This window comes from Coccinella septempunctata, chromosome 1 (genome assembly GCF_907165205.1).
Source record: "Coccinella septempunctata chromosome 1, icCocSept1.1, whole genome shotgun sequence".
Lineage (NCBI taxonomy): Eukaryota > Metazoa > Arthropoda > Insecta > Coleoptera > Coccinellidae > Coccinella > Coccinella septempunctata.
In genome coordinates this window covers 52,766,511-52,785,466 of record NC_058189.1, presented here as the reverse complement: position 1 = coordinate 52,785,466, position 18,956 = coordinate 52,766,511, and the positions used below count along the sequence as shown (strand labels likewise).

The window sequence follows — 18,956 nt, the reverse complement described above, 5'->3', positions numbered from 1 at the left end:
ATTCGATGATATCTGTAACCGAAAAAGTTGTTGGTTCTTCCTTTGATTTTATTTTATATTTATTCTAATTTCCAATCCATGTTCTTTAAATTGGACTTATACAATCTCGCTGAATTCGAATAATGAAACTTGTTGTGAGTTTTCTGTTCTCAAAGATGTTTTTCTTAATTAATGGTTGGAAAGTTTCAAACCAACTCATCATGGTGAGTTGTTTTTCGTTTGATCAAGAAATTTTTACTTGATGTATGATGAAACAATTCTAATAGAGTCGCTAATTGATGATGAAAAGTAGAGTCCCAACAGGATTCCTTTTCATCTGCGATGGTGAAATCCAACACTTTGATCTCTGACAGTTGATCTACGAATTTCTGCATGATGATTGTTATCCTCATAATCTTCATCTTTTTTTTTCTTTCAGCGATTCATAAACATGAGGATTGAAAGAGACTGAAGATGATCTACAAAGCGCAGTCGGGAATTGAAATGAAATATGGTAGGTACTTGATGTTTATTTTATATCTATGCTATCTGCCACCTCAACCTGAATTGGCAAGGGGTTTGTTGTTGTGGCCTATGCAGATGACCCAGTGCTTCTGATTAGAGGTAAGATAATCGGTGTCATTTTTGATCTGATGTAGAACACTCACATGATTGAGCAATGGTGCTTAGAAAATGAACTCTTGGTCAATCCTGGTAAAACTGAGACGGCTCTTTATACTAGGAGGAGGGTGCCCTGCAACACCAAGATTTCTAGTTTGTTGTGGGATTGGGCTCACTCTATCCAAGCAAGTCCAACATCATGGTGTGATACTGGACTGCAAACTATTGTAGAAAAAACATACTGAGATCCAATCAAATAAGGCTAGTATGAACTTTTGTCCCACTTAGTAAGGAATAAGGCTTCAGACCAAACATTATGCACTGGATGTATACTGTGGTGGTTAAGGCCTAACCTTAACTATGCTTGCAGGAAAGAACTGTAAACCTGTAGTAGCCTTACAGAGTTAAGGTCATCACAACATCGACTATTCTTGTGGTGGTAGGGACACCTGCCTGTTGACATGCGGCATTCTGGTCGGCGTGTCTCAGGAGGTGAGTCTCCAACTACATGCCAATGAACCACAAGGCCTCGGTTCAGCCCAGTGGAGGCACCGCAAGTAGAAGAAAGACCAAATTACATGATTTTCACTAAATGTTTTAATCATGTTTTGCCATTGCAATAGCATCTTCAGGTGGGTGAATGTACTCATTGGTTCATGTGGTAACATTAATTACAATAATGGTGAAGTGAAATTTCATTAAAACCATGCTTTTATGTACATTTTTATTCTTATGTTTTTTTAACAAGGTCATTATAATAAACTGTTATACCTATCAAGTTATTGTTGATAAAATTCTGTTCAATTTCCACAAATCCATCTTCTCCTGCATATTTCATCACCTGAAAAAAATAATTGGTTGGTACAGTTGTTTTCAACACAATGTTAGAAAATAGCTGAAGTTAATCAAATAAACAAGCTAATTTTAATTCCTGTTTCATGTCACTGGATATTTTACTTACATCATAAGTATTGCTGTTTTTGGGAAGAAAAACTGCGACATTTCGTGAAATTTTTCTGCTTTCCTCCATCAATTTCGAAAATGGCACTGGTTCCAACATACTTTCGAGATCATAGGTTTTTTGACGAACATAGGAAGGCCCGCCCCATGGTGGACTCAAAAAAACGATGTCTGCTTTGAGGCTGGACGCCAGAGAAATATAGTCCCCAACAATGAACTCTATCCTGTCCAATACGCCATAAACTTGAGCATTATTCTTCGCAAGTTCAATTTTCTTTGGATCAATATCGATTGCTATCACTGCAAAAAATTATTGCTGATTAGTTAGTAAAAAATTTATCAAGTACTAATATTAATTTCGTTCAATTATGTCTTCTATGAATTTCCTCACCTTTTTTACAAGTGAAGGCAAACTGTATGGCGTTGCCCCCCGCGCCACAAAAACCGTCAACTATCACATCAGTTCTACATCTTTCCGCAGTGTTTTTGGCAACTAGTTCGGGTGTCACAGAGTACCAACTTTCTGAAAAAAAAAAAAAAAAAAGATTACTACACTTTGAAAGCACATAAGCGTTATTTTATAAATTGAATGCAATTTCTGGGTACCGATTTCAGCGCAATTTTCAATAAGGTAACAAAGTATACATTAATTTGATAATATTGATATTCAGTCACCTGTCGATATATATATCTACAAATTTTCTCTTTCTGCCTTAATTATTATAAGGTATATTTATTCCTATATCTCCTTACCTTTAGAAAAGCTTACATGAAGAGTAAAAGCTTCTTCGGATATATTGGTAATAACAATCAATATTGATTACTAAAAGAACCCAAGACTCACCTTCATCAAGTTTAATTCCCTCATCAAAACGACTGAAGAGAGAAAATCTTCTAATCCAATATTTTTTTAACTTGGAATTCTTCCTTATTTCTGGGGGAATGTTTATTCTCTTTCTACGCTTTCGCCTCTTGGAAAGACAAACATCAGGTTCATCTTTTTGTATTATTGTTTGTTCCGATGTTGTAATATCTTCCTCATCTCCTGAACTCACTTTGACTTCTGAATGGTCTGATAAGATACTTTGATTGTTTTCCTGAAAAATAATTCTACTTGGAAAAAGGGCTACCGAATGAGTCATACTAAAAGTTATTCTTCCCCCAATTAATAAGTGTTTTTTGAAATAATCTAAACACCTGAGTTACTTGTTGAAAACCCCTTGAAAATATTCCAAAAACTAATAATTGAGCCAAGATTGTTACAGCAGGTGGGAATGAAAATGTGGAAGATACTCACCTCATCTGTATTTTCTGAAATAGGATTTCCGTCATCATCAAAGTAGGTATGCTTCCGTTTAACACCGCGCAATTTCAATAAACGATTCTGTGAACGAATGTGCTTCATTTTATAATCCACCTTGCCACTCATCAACTCGTCCTTTTTTTCCGTAAACTCTATACCAAGAAGATTGAAAGCTGCTTTGATTTTATTCCTTGAGGAGTTCAAATTATCTTTATTTGTTGTCAACCTACGGAAAAACTTCATTTATATCCGAAACTAACAAGGTGCTTAATCTAAAATTAAGAAAGCATTGTGTCCTCGATAGAATTCGTGAAAAAGCCGATAATTTTTAGTTCATTTGAATCATGTCTCAGGTAAACTTAACCTGATATAATAATGAACAGATTTTCAGACCACTAATATTACGATCCGAATCAAACTAGCCACACTATCGTTAAGAGAAAAGACCATACCATAGCCCTCATTTGACCTCATCAGGATAACATAACATGATCCTCAATGAAATGCTACTAGATGCTCGGCAGTAATAATAATACTCCAGGCAATCCAGAAGAGAAAGGCAATTAAAAAGATTGTGTGGCGAAAAAACTCACCCTTCAGACTTCCTTGTAGAATCTATAAAGCATTCATCAAGTTTTCCGAAAGCGGCAGGTAATCCTAGGGCAATCATTTGCTTTGTTTCTTCGGAAACTAGTTCCTCCTTATCTGACAAATCAGATTTCTCAGTCGAATCGTTATTCATTTCCAGGTTGGAAAATTTATTTTCAAGACCGTTTTTTTCGGTACTAAATTCAATTTTCGTTTGAGCTGTCTTCTGCTTGGTCAATAAATTGTGCTGGCCACAATGTTTCAATGATTTGGGAATTGACTCCAATGTATTGCTATAATCTGAAATGATATTCAATAACTGATTCAAATGAAACTATAAATGGTGAATATTAATCATGACATTCATTGAAACGCGTCACGATTCAATATTATAAGAAGCGTTTTTATTGAAAATTAATCAAAATCGTTCATTCTAATTTGGGAAATGATACAAATGTATTCTCATGCATATTATCCTATGCCCATGCACTATTTATGAACAAGAATGATGCAATATTCAGTTTTGAGATATTGTGCAATAGATGACTCAACATAATTTTATAAATTGAAGGAATATGCAAAAATCATTATTTTCATAATATGTATAAATAACTTGGAAAAGGCAAGAAACAAATATATTATTATAATAATATATAAGTCACATATAGACTATCTTAATTTTGGGCGGTTGAATGTTGATGTTGGTAGATTTTGGATAACACAAAAATTAATTCATCAGTTAGTTAGCCAACGGCTTGAAATTGTTGAGGATTTCTCAGCTCTATCCGCACCAGCAAGCGTACCAAATATTCAAGATTGTCGCTACAAATAACTACATATACAGGGTACAAATATTTTAACAGTAGGTTCTAAAAAAAAACATTTTTCCTATACCATTTTTTTATTCTGCCCTGATAAAAAGATATAGCCATTTCAAGTTTTCATAATGAGCTATGCCACCCCTGCACAAACAAAATTCGCTGCAGAATAACAAGCCAAATCTATAACACTATACATCTGTGGATCTTTTAAACAGAGTTGCATTCAGCCAAAGTACTCAATTTTACAAATATTACAGATATTTTTCATTTTTGAACATGAAATTACTCGAAAACTGCGCATTATACGAGAAAATATGAGGAATATTATTATTTTACAAAACTTCAAAATATTCATTAGATAGATCATTAGTTTCAAGAGTTGGGGTCTTTGAATTTTCGGTATTTTTATGGTATGTAATGGTCATTATGAGAATACTGGAAGACGTGGATAATATCTTGTGTTCGCGAAGGATTAATCAAATAAATGAATTAATATATTCCGAAATTAATATCATTCAATCACGTTTGTGGGAACTAGAAATAAATTTTTTTTCTTGGTTTTTCAACTGTCTTTATCTTTAAAACCGAGCTGATACAGAGAAAATGGTGAAGGAAGAAAGTTTTTCTTTTGATCTAAAGAATCTGCTGTTAAAATATTTGTATGAGTCAAAGACTCACCCTGTATAGTTTCTCAATCAAAAACAAAATAATCACCTCTGTCTGCAAGAAATTGATTGTATTGTATAAGGTATTCTTGCTCATAATGTATTTTCCATAAGTGGTTCCACTCATTTCCATTATCTTCGTCACCTTCTGATGAAGAAGTTGTACTAACTGAACTCTCAACCGAACTAACTGATGAGAGACTATCGGAGGGACTTTTATTGAAGTCAATTGAGGAGACAGTCATTCGAGTGACATTGGTCATTGAGTCAACTGTCCTCACAGAACTACCTGCATGGGAACTGCAGCGAGGTCTTAGGAGCTGTTCATTTTCAGTGTCGCCGTCATTGCTCTGAGGGGATAGGGGATTCCACCCTTCCGAAATGTCGTTATTTACAGTATCATCGTTCTCTGATAGCTCGCGTTGAAAAACTTTCGTGTTGTTTTTCTGGCCATCGTCAAAACTGAATTTTGTTAGTTGAGCTTTCGATATTTCAGATTTTATATTGCTATCTGTTATTGTTTGTGCATTACTTTCTGCATAATAACCTAAAAATTCTGGATTTATATAATCGCTATATTTTGTTATCCAAGATTCCCAAATTAATTTTTCTCCATTTACGGACCAGAATTTTTGCCATTCAAGAAATATATCTTGTTTGCCTGAAATTATCGCATCCGTACCACAGTCATTTGATAAAAGTGGCCTTCCCTCTGAAGTTTCTCTGAGACTGTCATGTTCGTCAGTTGAAAAAGTATCTGTATGAGAAGCACTACAGTAACAACTCAATGGTTCGTTTTCTACCTAAAAAAGAATTGGTAGCTTTATATGTCATCCACCAAATCATCAGCATCAATTCTAAATATCGCTCCATCACATACAAGTCTATTGTTTAATAATTCATCATTCATTTCTATATGACTACACTGCAGGTTGCATAAAAATAGATTCAAATCTGAATTTTGAAGTATGTAATATCTTGAAATTTTCAGAACATTTATGACTTTATTACTAGTTTCTAAGAAATTTTAGTGGAAAGGGACATTTCAGAAGCAATAATATACTTGTTTTGTTATCACACCACAATGGAAATTATTACACTATATGTTTACATTTTGAGAATTTCTCTTTTATTGATTATTGTGAGAACAAAGTCTAAGATGAATATTATTTTTTTTACTCACTGATATTACCGAAATTCTAACAATCTAAATTGTCGACATAAAAACTTACATCTGATTTTACTTTCACTGCCTGAAATGTAATATTTTCTGAAGTATCTTCAACTGCACTATCTTCTGGAGACTGGTCCTCTTCAGCTTTATATCTGAAAAACATAGATAAGAAATATATTTTAATATATAAAAAAAATACAGATGACATTAAAGGATAACAATCTAAAACATGGTTTCTTCTAAGAAAAATAAAACTATGCTGATATAGTTTCTAGTAAAAATTCAGCATGAACTTATAAATTTCATCCCTTTTTTTATAGTAATGAACCTTCTCCACCTTTTATGACTAAAAATTGGAGCCTGTAACTATTACTACTGGGCTGTTATTCTCGAACATTCGCAATATATGCGATCGTACGCATCGAAAAACGTTGTGATGTTTTTAACAGCAAATAGCAGAGTTTTCCAGTTTCACCAAAGCATTGTGTTTAGCCCATATGAAAGCACACAATGCTTTGTTGAAACTCTGCTATCTGCTGTTAAAAACATCACAACGTTTTTCGATGCGTCGATCTCCTATATTGCGAATGCTCGAGAATAGCAGCCCTGATCTCTTAAACATCTGTTAATGAAGCTGAATGAAAAAGATTAATTTTGTGATAACTCATTGAAAGTATGTACAAGGTGGGTAGAATTTGAAGGTAACTACTAGGGAAAAACGGACGGCACATTTTCAACCTCGATTTTCAATATATAACTAAAACTGCATACTTTAACCTCATTTTGCCCCCAAGTTATAATTAAAAACTCATTTTTTGGCTCTCTAAATTGGTGTCTCGATCTTGTAGTAAAGTCTTAGTTATATCGAAAAATAGATGTTACATTCTACAATCACTTTTTATGCAGATTTCAGTGACGTATTGGAAAATTTTATTCAGTCTACTACCATTTAAAACAATATATGTTACGATAAGGTGTAGACTGAAAAAATCTTCGATTATGCCACTGAATTCTACATAAAAAAATGACTGTAATATGTTATATTTACTTTTCCATATAACTAAGACTACAAAATAGAGACACCAATTTAAACAGCTGAAAATTTTTATATGCGAAAAACTGAAATGCGAAAAAAAAATTTTATATAATGATTTAACTGATTTTTCAGATGATTCACCAAAAAAATACAGCAAATTTATATTATTTATATATTAAAAAAAAATTTCATTATACATGTTTAATTTTTAGCTACATTCATGTTTTACAATCAATTTCTTAAAATAAACTCAATAATCAAGTGTTAGAATAAAATATATTACTTTTCAAATTCAAAACTAATGTGTGTTGTCTGAAATAATTATATGCTACAAAAGACCCTGTTAGTTGGTATAATATGCACTGGAACCTAAGGAAAATGAGGGCAAAGCGAAAACATTTCAACCAACATATCCTTATCAATACCAGAATGTAGACTGTTGAGAATCAACCAAAACTACAACAATTCAAAAGAAAAGACTGCCACTACAAATAATAAATAGTAATAAATAAAAATACTCAATTTCTTAAAATAACTATTACCTATGTTCATAAAAGTTATTTACAGATGTGAAACTAACGAAAAAGAATTCAACTGATTTCATAATTTGAAAGATTGAAATTTAACAATTCATTTCTTGCTTGGAAGTACCCTGTATCCTGAGGGTCAAATGGATCAGGAACAAAAGGTGGAATCATTGATAGCAAGTTATCCCAATCAATATTTTTGAATGCTTCCATCTCCATCACTTCCTTGGCTTTAGGTCTTTCCTCAGGATCATGATTCAATAGAGATTCAATAGCATCAATAACTTCTACTGATAGGGCTTCTTCACCTGTTGGCCATTCAATGTTATGTCCTAATATATTTTTAAACACTTTCTTAGCAGTAGAGTCATTAAATGGGGGAAAGCCAGTAACAAATTCGTAAAGGCATACTCCCAATGCCCACCAATCGACTGCACAATCATGGCCCTGTCTCATCAACAATTCAGGAGCAAGATAGTCAGGAGTACCTAAAACTCTTTGGTCTGAACTCCACCTGGCTCTTCTTACAGATTTTGGGGTTCGGTAAGGAGTTCTTGGAGTCTTTGGTGTAATTTCTCCGGGTTGTGATATGGGACTGACTACATTGTTACCTCCTCTACTACTAGAAAGCCTTTGATTCTCTTGAGTGCTTTTTGGTAATTCAAACCTTGTTGTTTTCATTTTTGATTTATCTGTTGATACAGGAGTTGAAAATGTTACTCCTCCTTTCATTGGACTAGTTTTCTCCAATTTCAAAATTTCCATCTGACCTGACAAGCCTGTTCTTACATAGGTCTTGCATGAGTTAGATGGAGAGGGGGAACGTAATTTGCGTTTTGCTCTCATATTACTTAATCCATATCTTGTAGGTATTCCTCGACTAATAGGTGAAAATTCAGATACATTAGTTATATTTTCACTATTATCCTTGGTTGAGTTACATGTGTGATATGAACTACATTCTGTTCCAGTTGAGTTTTTCGTGAACTCAGGTGATAAGTAATTAACTCCAGATAAAGCAATTTGTTGCTTTGATGAATCATCCTTTGAAGAGAAATTAATCTTATTGCTTTCTTTAAGAACAGATGAATTATTTTGTGATTCTAAAATACTAAAAGAGTCTGATGTGGAGTCATTATTAGGGTTGGTATGAGCAGTAACATATTTAGAGTTTCCTGAACCAAAACTGAGATGAGAAGTTAAACTCAAAAGTTGTCCAGGAGTTCGAGCACATAAATTAGGTGTATTGCTTTCAAAATCAGTAATTTCTAAATCCCTATGGACTTGCACCTTTGATAATCCAAAATCTGTTAACTTCACATGTCCTTCCTTAGAAAGCAACATATTATCTGGCTTTATATCTCTATGGATTATTCCATGACTATGTAGATACTGAAGAGCCAAACAAACTTCTGCAACATAGAAAGTGGCCATTGCTTCATCAAAAAAACCATATACGCTAAGCAATGATTTCAAGTCGCCACCAACCATAAATTCCATGACCAGATAAATAGATGTAGATGTTTGCAGAGAATAATATAATTTCACACAAAAAGGGCAATTAGTTAGGGCCAAAGCATTTCTTTCATTCACAACTTGAGTTACCATATTTTTGTTAACCATTTCATGCTTTTTCATCACCTTAATAGCATACATCACTTTGTTATTCGTTTTCTTATGGCCTAAAAACACTTTTCCAAATGCGCCTTTACTGATGGGTTTAATTATAACGAAGTCATTAATATCAGGAGGTTTGGCAGTGCCTGAGTTATCAAAGGACATTGTTTTTATTTTTAAACGGATTACCTTTTCAAAGAGGAAATCTTGTAAAATAATTCAAACTCGCAACGGTTTTTTAATAAACACGCTATGAAATAAATTTTTGACAATACACGAATCAAACACTGACAGATAATTGACATACTCTCAACAGTCTCAATTATTGCTAACTTACCGCACAAAAAGTCTGGAACAAACACAATGAATTTCGTTGAAACTTGACTGCTTTTGTAATGTGATGACAGCTAAAGTATTCCATTGAGATTCGCACATATCTAAGAACGTTTAATTCATTAAATATAATTTTTATTCATTTATTTACAGAGTAACAAACACAAAACAACCTGTCAATATCAATTGCTCATTTCCTTTGTCAAGACATTTGAACTATTTGTGTTCTTCTTTTCTCTAGAAAGGCCATCTTTTCTCAAGTAATCTATGGTTTTCAAGTTAAATTTTTTTTAGTGTTCTGTTGTTCTGTCCTCGATATTTTCAAAGAGTTACTCATTGATATTTCTTTCTTGTTCCGAATATGGCCTTTTATACGTTGTTACGGAACTGGTAGTCACCCGTTCTGTGAACTGTTTCGACCTGTTCTGTTCTTTAACGCGAACCTGTTCTTTCAACCTGAACTTCCGGTCACCTGTTCATCTGGTTTTTAATTTAAAGAACGCTTATATCTTATATCTCAGAGATATCTCTCCGTACAACCCTCTTTGGTACAACATTGAACTCAATGAAGCTTCATTGAGTTAAACGCCTTACAACCAAGAGTTGATAGAGATTTTTTTGTGCTTCATGAAACGGAAATGCAAGAAAGGCTACTATACTCCTATTATATCTTTGAGTACTCAACCCTCAACAACTCATTAACTCACTTCCTATGTACTTCCCTCAAGAACATTTTGCAATACCTATTTCTACATTTTTTTTGCTTCCAGTAAACTATAAATAATCTATTAGAGTTCACTATATGGAGGGTGGAATATGCAGTGGTATATGGAAGGCATCAAAGATTATAGTCTCTATAATCTTTGGAAGGCATATGGAAGGTGGACGGTAGACTGTAGACTAGAGAGATCCTCTACTTTGCATTTGAAGTACAGGTTCCTGGTTCAGTCAAATGAAGAATTTATAAAATTCAAACAACAGAATCATTCCTTCTCGTTATCATTCAATATTTAAATCAATATTGAAAAAGAAAACGAACTAGTCGGGGTATATTTTCTAGTCTCAAAGATCTGTGGGATAACGCTGAAATTCTCTTGGAAAATTGACCCGGTGACTGGCTTCTGCAATTCTTCATATCACATAATATTATGAATCTGTATAAGATTGCTACCAGAAATAACTTGCAGCACTTCCCTCTCAAAGAGTTTCTGACCTCGGACTCGGACCAGGTCAGATTTCTCAGAATTGGTTGTTCATGGTATCCAGATGAACTCTAAAAGAAGTATTTTGAGTTCACTGTCTGGATGTAGGGTAGACGGGTAAATCAAGAAGATATAGCAAGTTAGAAGTTATATTTTCTTGGGGGTTCGTGAACAAAAAATTTTTTGGCGCTAGTGTTCCATGCATGGAGGTAGGAAACCAAGGTTCCATCACTGAACTCAAATAGTGAATATTGGGTTCAATGGGTTCCAAAGCTCTATATCGTATAGAGCTTTGGTCACGGGACGAGAAAATCTGTCGCCTTTCGGATAGAAAAAAAGAACGCCCTCATTGGAGCAGTTTTTACTAACCAAAGATATTACACACATGTGTAATATCTTTGTTACTAACCAGTTCCGTTCTTTTTGTAACATCTCTATGTCATTTTATCAATTTTATGTTGGTATACCTGTAACAACTAGCGTTGTTGATGTTGCCAAAAAGTATTTTCTTAAAATTAAAATTAAAACAATCTTGAAAACTAAATCTATACAATATTGTGGCTATTTCTTATTCGTATTCGATTCAGCGATTTTCACAGCACGTTCATTATGAAAAGAAGATCTGGTAATTGGAACAAGTCAAATACTTCGCAGGGATCGGGTACCGACGCTGAAGAATCAAATAGTTTTACCAGTGAAGACGATAACCAAGAGAACGGTGATGACTCTTCGGTAGACCTAGAGCCGAAAGAGAAACGAAGGAGAACTAAAGGCAAAAAGGACAGTTCTCCAGAGAAGGTATGATATTCAGTGTGACCAGATTTGATATAAATATATACATTTTATAGTTAATAATATATTTTCATTGCACTGTAACCTTAAGGTCCATTGTACGCTCCATCAAAGCTGTTCTTACCATCACATAGTCTACAGCTCGCCCTCCAGTTTCAAGAATATTACTTCCTAACTTCTACAAGTTTCTTGTCCATATATGCTTTGGCTAGCAATGACACCAGGTGGTCAGGAGTCTCATGACCCATTCTCATTAGGTGCTTCCTGAGGCTGCAAAGCCCTGTAAGAAATCCAGTGAGGAGGTGTAGCATATCCTTCATAAGATCCAGATACTCAGGAAGATTCTGCCTGAGTGTTTCTCTTTCAGTTTTTCCTTCTCCTGGAACTCTTTTTCTGTAGGTACATTTTCCTATACCACAGAAAAGTTCTGAGTCAATGAAAGCAGTTAAAGCTTCTTTTTTGGCCTCTTCATTCAATCACAAGATGCTTAGACTGGGGCCTTACACTAGTAATCATTTGTTGGCAACCCTCTATACTCTAGCGCCAGTCATTGTCAGGACTGAGCTAATTTAGTTTGTTGTCAATTACCAATTCAATTCATTTGTTTTTATTTTTGAACAGCATAAAAAATGCCTTTTCATTTGTCCAACTCCCTACGATACCACTTTCATCCTATAGCATGGACGAGAATACAACTGAGAGCATATATAACTTTTTTTAAAGTTTATTAGCAACTTGATTGCCAGGATTCATTCAGTATACATATATCTCTAGATCATCATATCATCATTTATCAAGCTCTCTAGTTCTACCAATACTCATATAACAGAATCGTTACATCATCAAACATGAAATAGTTGGCTTTAAGTTTTGATATATTGAGATTAAATGTGGAAAGCGTACAACAGTTTATAGCCACCATTTCACCAATGATCTGTAGGCTGTAGTCATATTCAGTGAAGGAATTTCGAGAAACAAGCACTAAGAAGAACTATTTCTTCTTATTTAGGAATAAAAATATCAAATATTAACCCAATAAAAATATGCAACATTCCAGATTGACTCTTTTGTATCTTTACTGTGTAAATAGAATTGTGAATAAGAAGAAATCCTTCTTTTTAGTGCTTCTTTCTCTATGTGCTTTTAGCGACAATCAGGAGAGCTTCAGCTTTTGAAATGCGTAATTAAAATGAAATTAAATATTTACATCTGTTATTTGTGGTACTGATGATGGGTTCCTTATAAGTAAGACTCCAGAAAGTACCATGGCAGATGGCCATCATATGAACACCATGACAGAATGTGAATAGGTACCCTTATTCCTTACAAATGTGTGTTTCCTTGAGGTGCTGCTTGTAGTGGATCTGCAAACTTGGCAAAAAAAAATCTTAAAACGATCATGAATATGTTGTTTGTCCTTTTGAATGAATTTCAATTTGTTTATTATTAATTCAGTTCAGTGTAACTGCCATTTTTTGATACTACACTGATGATAGCTTCAAAAAATTTTTTTTCCATAACATGCCTGAAGGGGAAGTAACCACATATACCCAGATGGTAAAAAGCCCCAATATTCTCGAACATTCAGAGCTAAGATTGTGAGAAATTTTGGGGATGCATGAAGAATATGTCTTTTCCTCCATTTTAAACATTTAATTTTGATTGCATCCAGAAATCAATTGCTCCCAAGAAAAGGCCAACGAAAGGAAGGAAAACCAAGGAATCTGAACCTGAAAATGGTAAAAATGACAACAAAGATGTCAGCGAAGAAGACAATGAAGAAGAAGTTACTGTGAGTTTTTTCTCCTTAATATTCCCTCGTTATGTTACTTTGAATTCCCTTTTTTTGTGTTACTGTGTTATTTTTCATATTATCTTTTTGGATACATAAATATCACTCATCTGTTTGGCTTTGTATATCGTAGTTGGGGAGCCTGTATTCAGGGGGAACTTTGTATGACAGTATATCGAATTTGGCGAAAACAAAAATATTATCAAACATACACAGAATGTCGTATTAGGTTCTGTAAGTAAATCCTCAGTTGACATCATGGGCTCCCCTAATTTTGATTCAAAATTAATTATTCTTTGAGATTAATTCTTTTACAGAAAAAAAATGTTGAGAAGAAGTCAGGAAGGGGTCGTAAATCGAAGGAGAAGCAAGCTCCTAAACAAGATTCAGAAGATAAAAATGAAGAGGAAGAGGATAGTGGACTGAATGATGAAGAGGAAGAGTATGAGGTTAGTGATATAGAAACTCAAATTCTCAGGATCGGTAGGTAATTAGATACCACAGGAAATACAAGGCATTTTAACTAAATTTGTTGAAATTATTTTGTGTCACCGAGAATAAATGAAGGAAAATTGAAGTGTCAACTACAAGATCTCATAGTTTACATATATTATATCCAGTGGCTGATTTGCCTTATGGCCAAGTAGGCCCGGGTCTAGGGCGGCCAGATATTGGGGGCTAATCATGCCAAGAAATTCCCTAAAGATAAAAAAAATAACTCATTGACTCATCAATTTGAAATGTGAAAATTCAATTCCAAATGGAGCAAAGTGCAATGAATTCCCTCAGTATTCAATATTCTTCAGGACAAATTTAGTTTTATATTGAACATATAAGGAAGTGAAATATTTTGCAGGTGGAATCGGTAGTTGACGAAAAAACAATCAAGGGTATTCGCTATTATCTCATTAGATGGAAGGGCTATGGCGAAGAAAGTGACACTTGGGAACCTGCTTCAACACTCAATTGCCCGGAAGCGCTTCAAGAATATAGAAAGAAAAAATCCAACACTAAAAGTCCTGGCGATAAATCTAAAAAAGTTGCTGCAAACAAGGTCAAAAAAACACTTGAACCCCAGGAATGGGATGAAAATGAAGATTTTGAAGTGAGTTTGTGTTTTCTTTAATTTCTTTTATATCCCAGTCTTTCTGAATATGTTCAGATAGTTTGAGTTGAAATCAATTTTCCAAAGCAAATTGAATTTATTGTAGGTTGTTCGAATTCTTGACGTTCACTTCAAAAGAGATGGAAAACGGGAATTCCTGGTTGCCTGGAAAGGATTTTCTCAGAAATATGACAGTTGGGAACCTGAAGAGAATATGAATTGCAAGGACCTGATTGAAAAATTTTTGAAAAAATGTAATCAGGCTAAAGAAGCAAACCCAAAGGAATTGAGGGTTATGAGGAAAACAACCGATCGGTTCACATTGTCCACAAATGATACTGGCAGAAGACTGAGTAAAAGGAATCAAGGAAAGCAGAGGTAGGTGTATTCACACTTGATACAACATTTTATATTCTGATCGTTTTGTTGTAAACTTTTACCTTAATTGTGAATTGTTATTGGGAATAATATTCAAGGAAATCTACGATATTTTGTGGCAGAAATTCAAGGAAGAGTGATTATCATTTCATTTAAAATCCTTTGATTTAACATGGGGAGATGTAAGGTCTGATTATTTTATCTAAGTTTAAAATCCCTAAGGAGCTTATACAAGAACCAGTTGTACTTCAAATACAGGCTATCCCAAATTTATTGATTTTGGCTCTTTCTTGTATTTCTAAGTCAGATAGACAAAAATGTTGAAAGAACTCTTGATTCCAATATCCCTGAGATCTCTATAAGTAAAAACCATTTTCTGATATTTGTTGATATGATCAAATTGTCAATTTATCGAAAAAGAACTTCTATTCTTCAATATATCGAGAAACACTAAAACCTACTACGGGCACTTTCTTACTGGGAATGTGACGCTTCTTTCAAATTTAACTTGAAATTATTATTATTATATTTGATACAGTATTCTATGAACAAATTGGCCACTAAATGTTTTCTATAATAAAAGGTGCGGCAGAGCCGATTCACGAAATTCGAAGGGTCATTGCTCAGCTGTGGGCTCTTTGTGTTCCTCAGGGTTCCTTGGGTAGTTTTTAATTGGCACCATGATTCGGATGGAAATGCATCGGGGCTTTGCCGTTCTAAAATGATCCAACAGGTAGAATTTGTTTGAAAAATGACGGTGTCCAAGATGTGCATTTATTTGAAATTTTTTTTCAAGAGACAATTCGGACGTGAAGCAAAGTCACAGCGGTCCTTTGAAAATGCAAAAAAAAATCGTCGCTTGTACATACTAGAGCGTGTCAGATTTCTATACAGATTGTTAATCTCGGTGTTGCAGACGTGTTGACCCATTAATCAGGGGGGCCTACTTAATCTGACAGTTTAAGATGATAACAATGCATTTTTTCAATTCTCCCCTTGTGTATCTCTAATCATTTCTGTATTTATTAAGAAAGTTGTAGCTATTTTACATACTCTTAACCGTTTTCGAGTTAGAGGCGATAAGGGCGAGGAGCTTAGCCACACTTGCAAAAGGCCAAGGACACTGTAAAAACCCAGTGAAAAACGATCACACGTAGGAAAAATTGCTTTGGACAAAATTTGTAGAAAATGTTATGCTCCACCTCTTATGTAATGAACGCCAAAACAATTTGAAGCCCAGGAGAGGAGATAACTCAAAAAAACTGATTTATGTGGCCTTTCTGGCCAATTCTTATTGTTTCGGCTTGCTGAAACTCTCAGATTATATTTTTTCCGATATTCTTGAATCATCAGCTCAGCAAAATAAGAAAAAAAGTCACCGCGCTCGAGAATGTACACTTGACGTTTTTTTGCAAGTTTGGCGCCCTCCCACACATTTTCGTCCCTCTTAAATTGTCAGATTAAGAGAATATGTACTTTTCAATATGTAATTAACCACATATATCTCATCTGACACGCTTGAGTATGTACAATGATAGTTTTTTTTTACTATTCTGACAATTCCCCCTATCTACAGGTCTAATTTTTGGCAGAGATATTCTACAGGGTCCAAGGTGTCTCCCCTTATATTAATCTGAAGGTCCTTTCGTTTGCATAAAAAGTGTAGCATTTTTCTACACTCGATTTTAGTATTCGTTTGCTGATTGAATTTACACCAGTGTAGAGGAGGTGTAGTTTATCTACATCTCCTTTTGAATATGTGTAGATAAACTACACTTCCTCTACACTGGTGTAAATCAAATCGAGTGTAGAAAAGTGCTACACTTTTTATGCAAACTGAAGGACCTTGACAGTAAATCTCGAATTTTCCTCTTGGGCTCCCCAACTGATTACTGATTGCTGGGTGTGTTGGACGGATAAACCCAAACCTGCCACTGCGTCCAAGCGGTCTATTGTAGCACACAGGCAAGCTCATAGAGCTAGATCTCTCCCTCCAGTCCCATCCTGCCCAAAAAAGAGATGATGTCCGAGGGGGAGTGATTCTTGAGTTCCTCTAGGATCATCTTCGGACTTGGACTCCCCAACTGTAGATAGAAACCCCAACTAGAAATTAGCGAATCCAAAAATCTAGACGCCCTCTGCCGAGTGAATTACGAAACTACTTTGTCAGTACTGCAAATTCAAAACAAGTTTTGTTTCTTATGTTTTCTCTTATCTCACGTTGTCCAACGAAGTATTCTAATTATTATTTGGAGAAGTTATATTGGGATTATTGTCTGGGTTTCTGAATAGAAATATTGATTCTGAAAAAATATTGGAAAAGGTATTTATACCAGTGCTTTCAACTGGCAGTAGTTAGGGTAAACTTTAAAACTTCCACATAAACGCTTTACTTATCAAGATGTTTAGTTTCTACCTCCTTCACAAACTCAGTATATTCTACCTCAACATTATTACTTAGGTTTACTTCAAGAAAGAATCTGTGTAATGTAGTATTTCCAAAGAATGTTGATCTTTCTTTACGAAACTAAATCAATCGATTCACTTCTGATAAGTCCAAATAATATTCCAATATTATGAATATCTTGATTTACAAGAAAAACTCTGTCGAGCCGTTCAGTACCGACAAACGTCAAAGTTAGCAGCGCCCTCAACGGTAATTGGATTCGCGAGAAATGATTTATTGTGAAAATTTTCTGTGGCCAATTTTTCATAGGAATAGAATGAAATGTGATAATTTCAAATGCGTTCTTTTTCCAGGACAGATTTTTCCTATATAAACAAATTTTTTATTGTTTTAGGGTCCATTACCATGATGCTGAGTGAGATACAGAATCACTTGTAGTACATAAAAGTACTTCAATCCATTTCATAGTAATAAGTAAATGTTATATAAGGTATAAATACACAAGATTATATATCATGGGGAATAAAGAATTCTCAAGTACAAAAATTGAATGTAAATCTTTATCATTGTGTTAATTGTAAAGAAAATATTTATATTTATTATAGAGGGTTATATTTTCATGTCGCCCGGAGTTATTTCACGATGTAGCATAAGATAAGGGTTGGTTTTTGCTGACCAGTAACTTATTCCCTTATCCCTAACTCTGGAAGTAAACTTGAAATTTGCAGGATTTTGGATGTTGAACTTAGGGAATAAGTTACGGGCCAGCATAAACTAACCCTGAGTGAGTATACATTTATGTTGAAAAAAAAGTATTGGATTATCTTTTTAAGTTGAATTTTTTGAATATTTTATTGTCCATGTTCAAGTTCAAATGTTGATATTGGTGAGACTGAATTTTCTGAATATATTCTGATTTGTTCTTGATTCGCTTTTTGGTTGCATACTAGGTTGTTTGAAATTTCTACATATTGTGGCGCAGGGTTGAGGTTTTTCATATTCATTCCACTTTCTTCATCCCAAGCATTTGTGGGCCTGATGTAATCAGGCTGTTTTTTATAGGGTCTGTTTTCTGACAGTAAAGTGAGGGACGTTTTCCTGAGCATGTGAAAATTTTTTCTTGATAATAGTTGGACTGTAAAGAAGATTAGGTACAATTGCAGCTTTTGTTATTCACGTATCTTTTTCAAAAATATATGCAGTCTTTGGTGATATGTGGGAAACGGTGTTTTCTTCAGAGAATCTGTAAATATAAAGAAGTTTCCATAATTCAATATGTAGATATTTTATTATTCATGTGCTATTATTACCACAGTTATCAAAACCTGGAATATAATCTTGTGTGAGCTAGTTCTTTGATGTGTATTATTTCATCATTAAAGTTATATATCACATGAAGTTTATTTGTAGACCAATATTTCTTGTGCAAAAATACATTATATCTTGATTTTATCTGCATTTTTTTTTCAACCTTAAAATTAGGTTTTAAAACGTGCGGTCTGATATTGTTGACGAGAAATCTGTAGTTCCAGTACAGGGTGGGCAAAAATCGTTGTCTACTGAGGGGATCTCGAAAACTACAAGGGCTAGAAGAAAAAGGATGACATATTTCCGAGCCTTTTTTTCAGAGAAACAAAGAATGGTGAAAACCGTAGC

The 18,956-nt window shown here is 34.2% G+C and overlaps 3 protein-coding genes and 1 long non-coding RNA gene across 5 annotated transcripts; 2 read left to right on the top strand and 2 right to left on the bottom strand.

Moving 5' to 3' along the window:
* The first annotated feature begins 18 nt into the window (after positions 1–18).
* Positions 19–1,374, top strand: LOC123313764. The gene is made up of 2 exons (XR_006537768.1): positions 19–203; positions 419–1,374. It is a non-coding gene; the product is annotated as an uncharacterized LOC123313764 (long non-coding RNA).
* LOC123313747 (trimethylguanosine synthase) lies at positions 1,311–9,848 on the bottom strand. 2 transcript variants are annotated; one of them, XM_044898750.1, is made up of 9 exons: positions 9,629–9,848; positions 6,170–6,263; positions 4,987–5,740; positions 3,457–3,751; positions 2,858–3,089; positions 2,405–2,657; positions 1,952–2,083; positions 1,562–1,860; positions 1,311–1,441 (listed from the first exon to the last, which is right to left on the bottom strand). In XM_044898750.1, exons 1-9 carry the CDS (start codon positions 9,724–9,726, stop codon positions 1,331–1,333), a joined length of 2,268 nt encoding a protein of 755 aa, XP_044754685.1. In that variant the 5' UTR covers positions 9,727–9,848; the 3' UTR covers positions 1,311–1,330. The 2 variants fall into 2 exon arrangements, with proteins under 2 accessions (XP_044754685.1, XP_044754680.1); XM_044898745.1 differs by lacking the exon at positions 9,629–9,848 and adding an exon at positions 9,481–9,605.
* On the bottom strand, positions 7,334–9,490 carry LOC123313759 (serine/threonine-protein kinase greatwall). Its single transcript, XM_044898760.1, has one exon. It carries the CDS (start codon positions 9,454–9,456, stop codon positions 7,738–7,740), a length of 1,719 nt encoding a protein of 572 aa, XP_044754695.1. The 5' UTR covers positions 9,457–9,490; the 3' UTR covers positions 7,334–7,737.
* Positions 9,849–11,274: 1,426 nt separating the features above from the next.
* Positions 11,275–18,752, top strand: LOC123318748 (probable chromo domain-containing protein LHP1). Its single transcript, XM_044905483.1, has 6 exons — positions 11,275–11,624; positions 13,291–13,410; positions 13,728–13,859; positions 14,267–14,515; positions 14,622–14,893; positions 17,695–18,752. The coding sequence occupies exons 1-6, from the start codon at positions 11,436–11,438 to the stop codon at positions 17,717–17,719; spliced, it is 987 nt and encodes a 328-aa protein (XP_044761418.1). The 5' UTR covers positions 11,275–11,435; the 3' UTR covers positions 17,720–18,752.
* Positions 18,753–18,956: the final 204 nt, after the last annotated feature.

What these genes read in the sequence shown, in the direction of transcription:
- LOC123313759 (XM_044898760.1), bottom strand. Translation starts at nt 9,456, where the DNA reads ATGTCCTTTGATAACTCAGGCACTGCCAAACCTCCTGATATTAATGAC.
- LOC123313747 (XM_044898745.1), bottom strand. Translation starts at nt 9,596, where the DNA reads ATGTCAATTATCTGTCAGTGTTTGATTCGTGTATTGTCAAAAATTTAT. An exon ending in AAGATTTCCTCTTTGAAAAG is followed by an intron (nt 6,264 to 9,480) that starts GTAATCCGTTTA and finishes TATGTTTTTCAG; the next exon opens with ATATAAAGCTGAAGAGGACC. An exon ending in TCTACAAGGAAGTCTGAAGG is followed by an intron (nt 3,090 to 3,456) that starts GTGAGTTTTTTC and finishes GTTTTTCCGTAG; the next exon opens with GTTGACAACAAATAAAGATA.
- LOC123318748 (XM_044905483.1), top strand. Translation starts at nt 11,436, where the DNA reads ATGAAAAGAAGATCTGGTAATTGGAACAAGTCAAATACTTCGCAGGGA. An exon ending in AGGACAGTTCTCCAGAGAAG is followed by an intron (nt 11,625 to 13,290) that starts GTATGATATTCA and finishes GATTGCATCCAG; the next exon opens with AAATCAATTGCTCCCAAGAA. An exon ending in ACAATGAAGAAGAAGTTACT is followed by an intron (nt 13,411 to 13,727) that starts GTGAGTTTTTTC and finishes ATTCTTTTACAG; the next exon opens with AAAAAAAATGTTGAGAAGAA.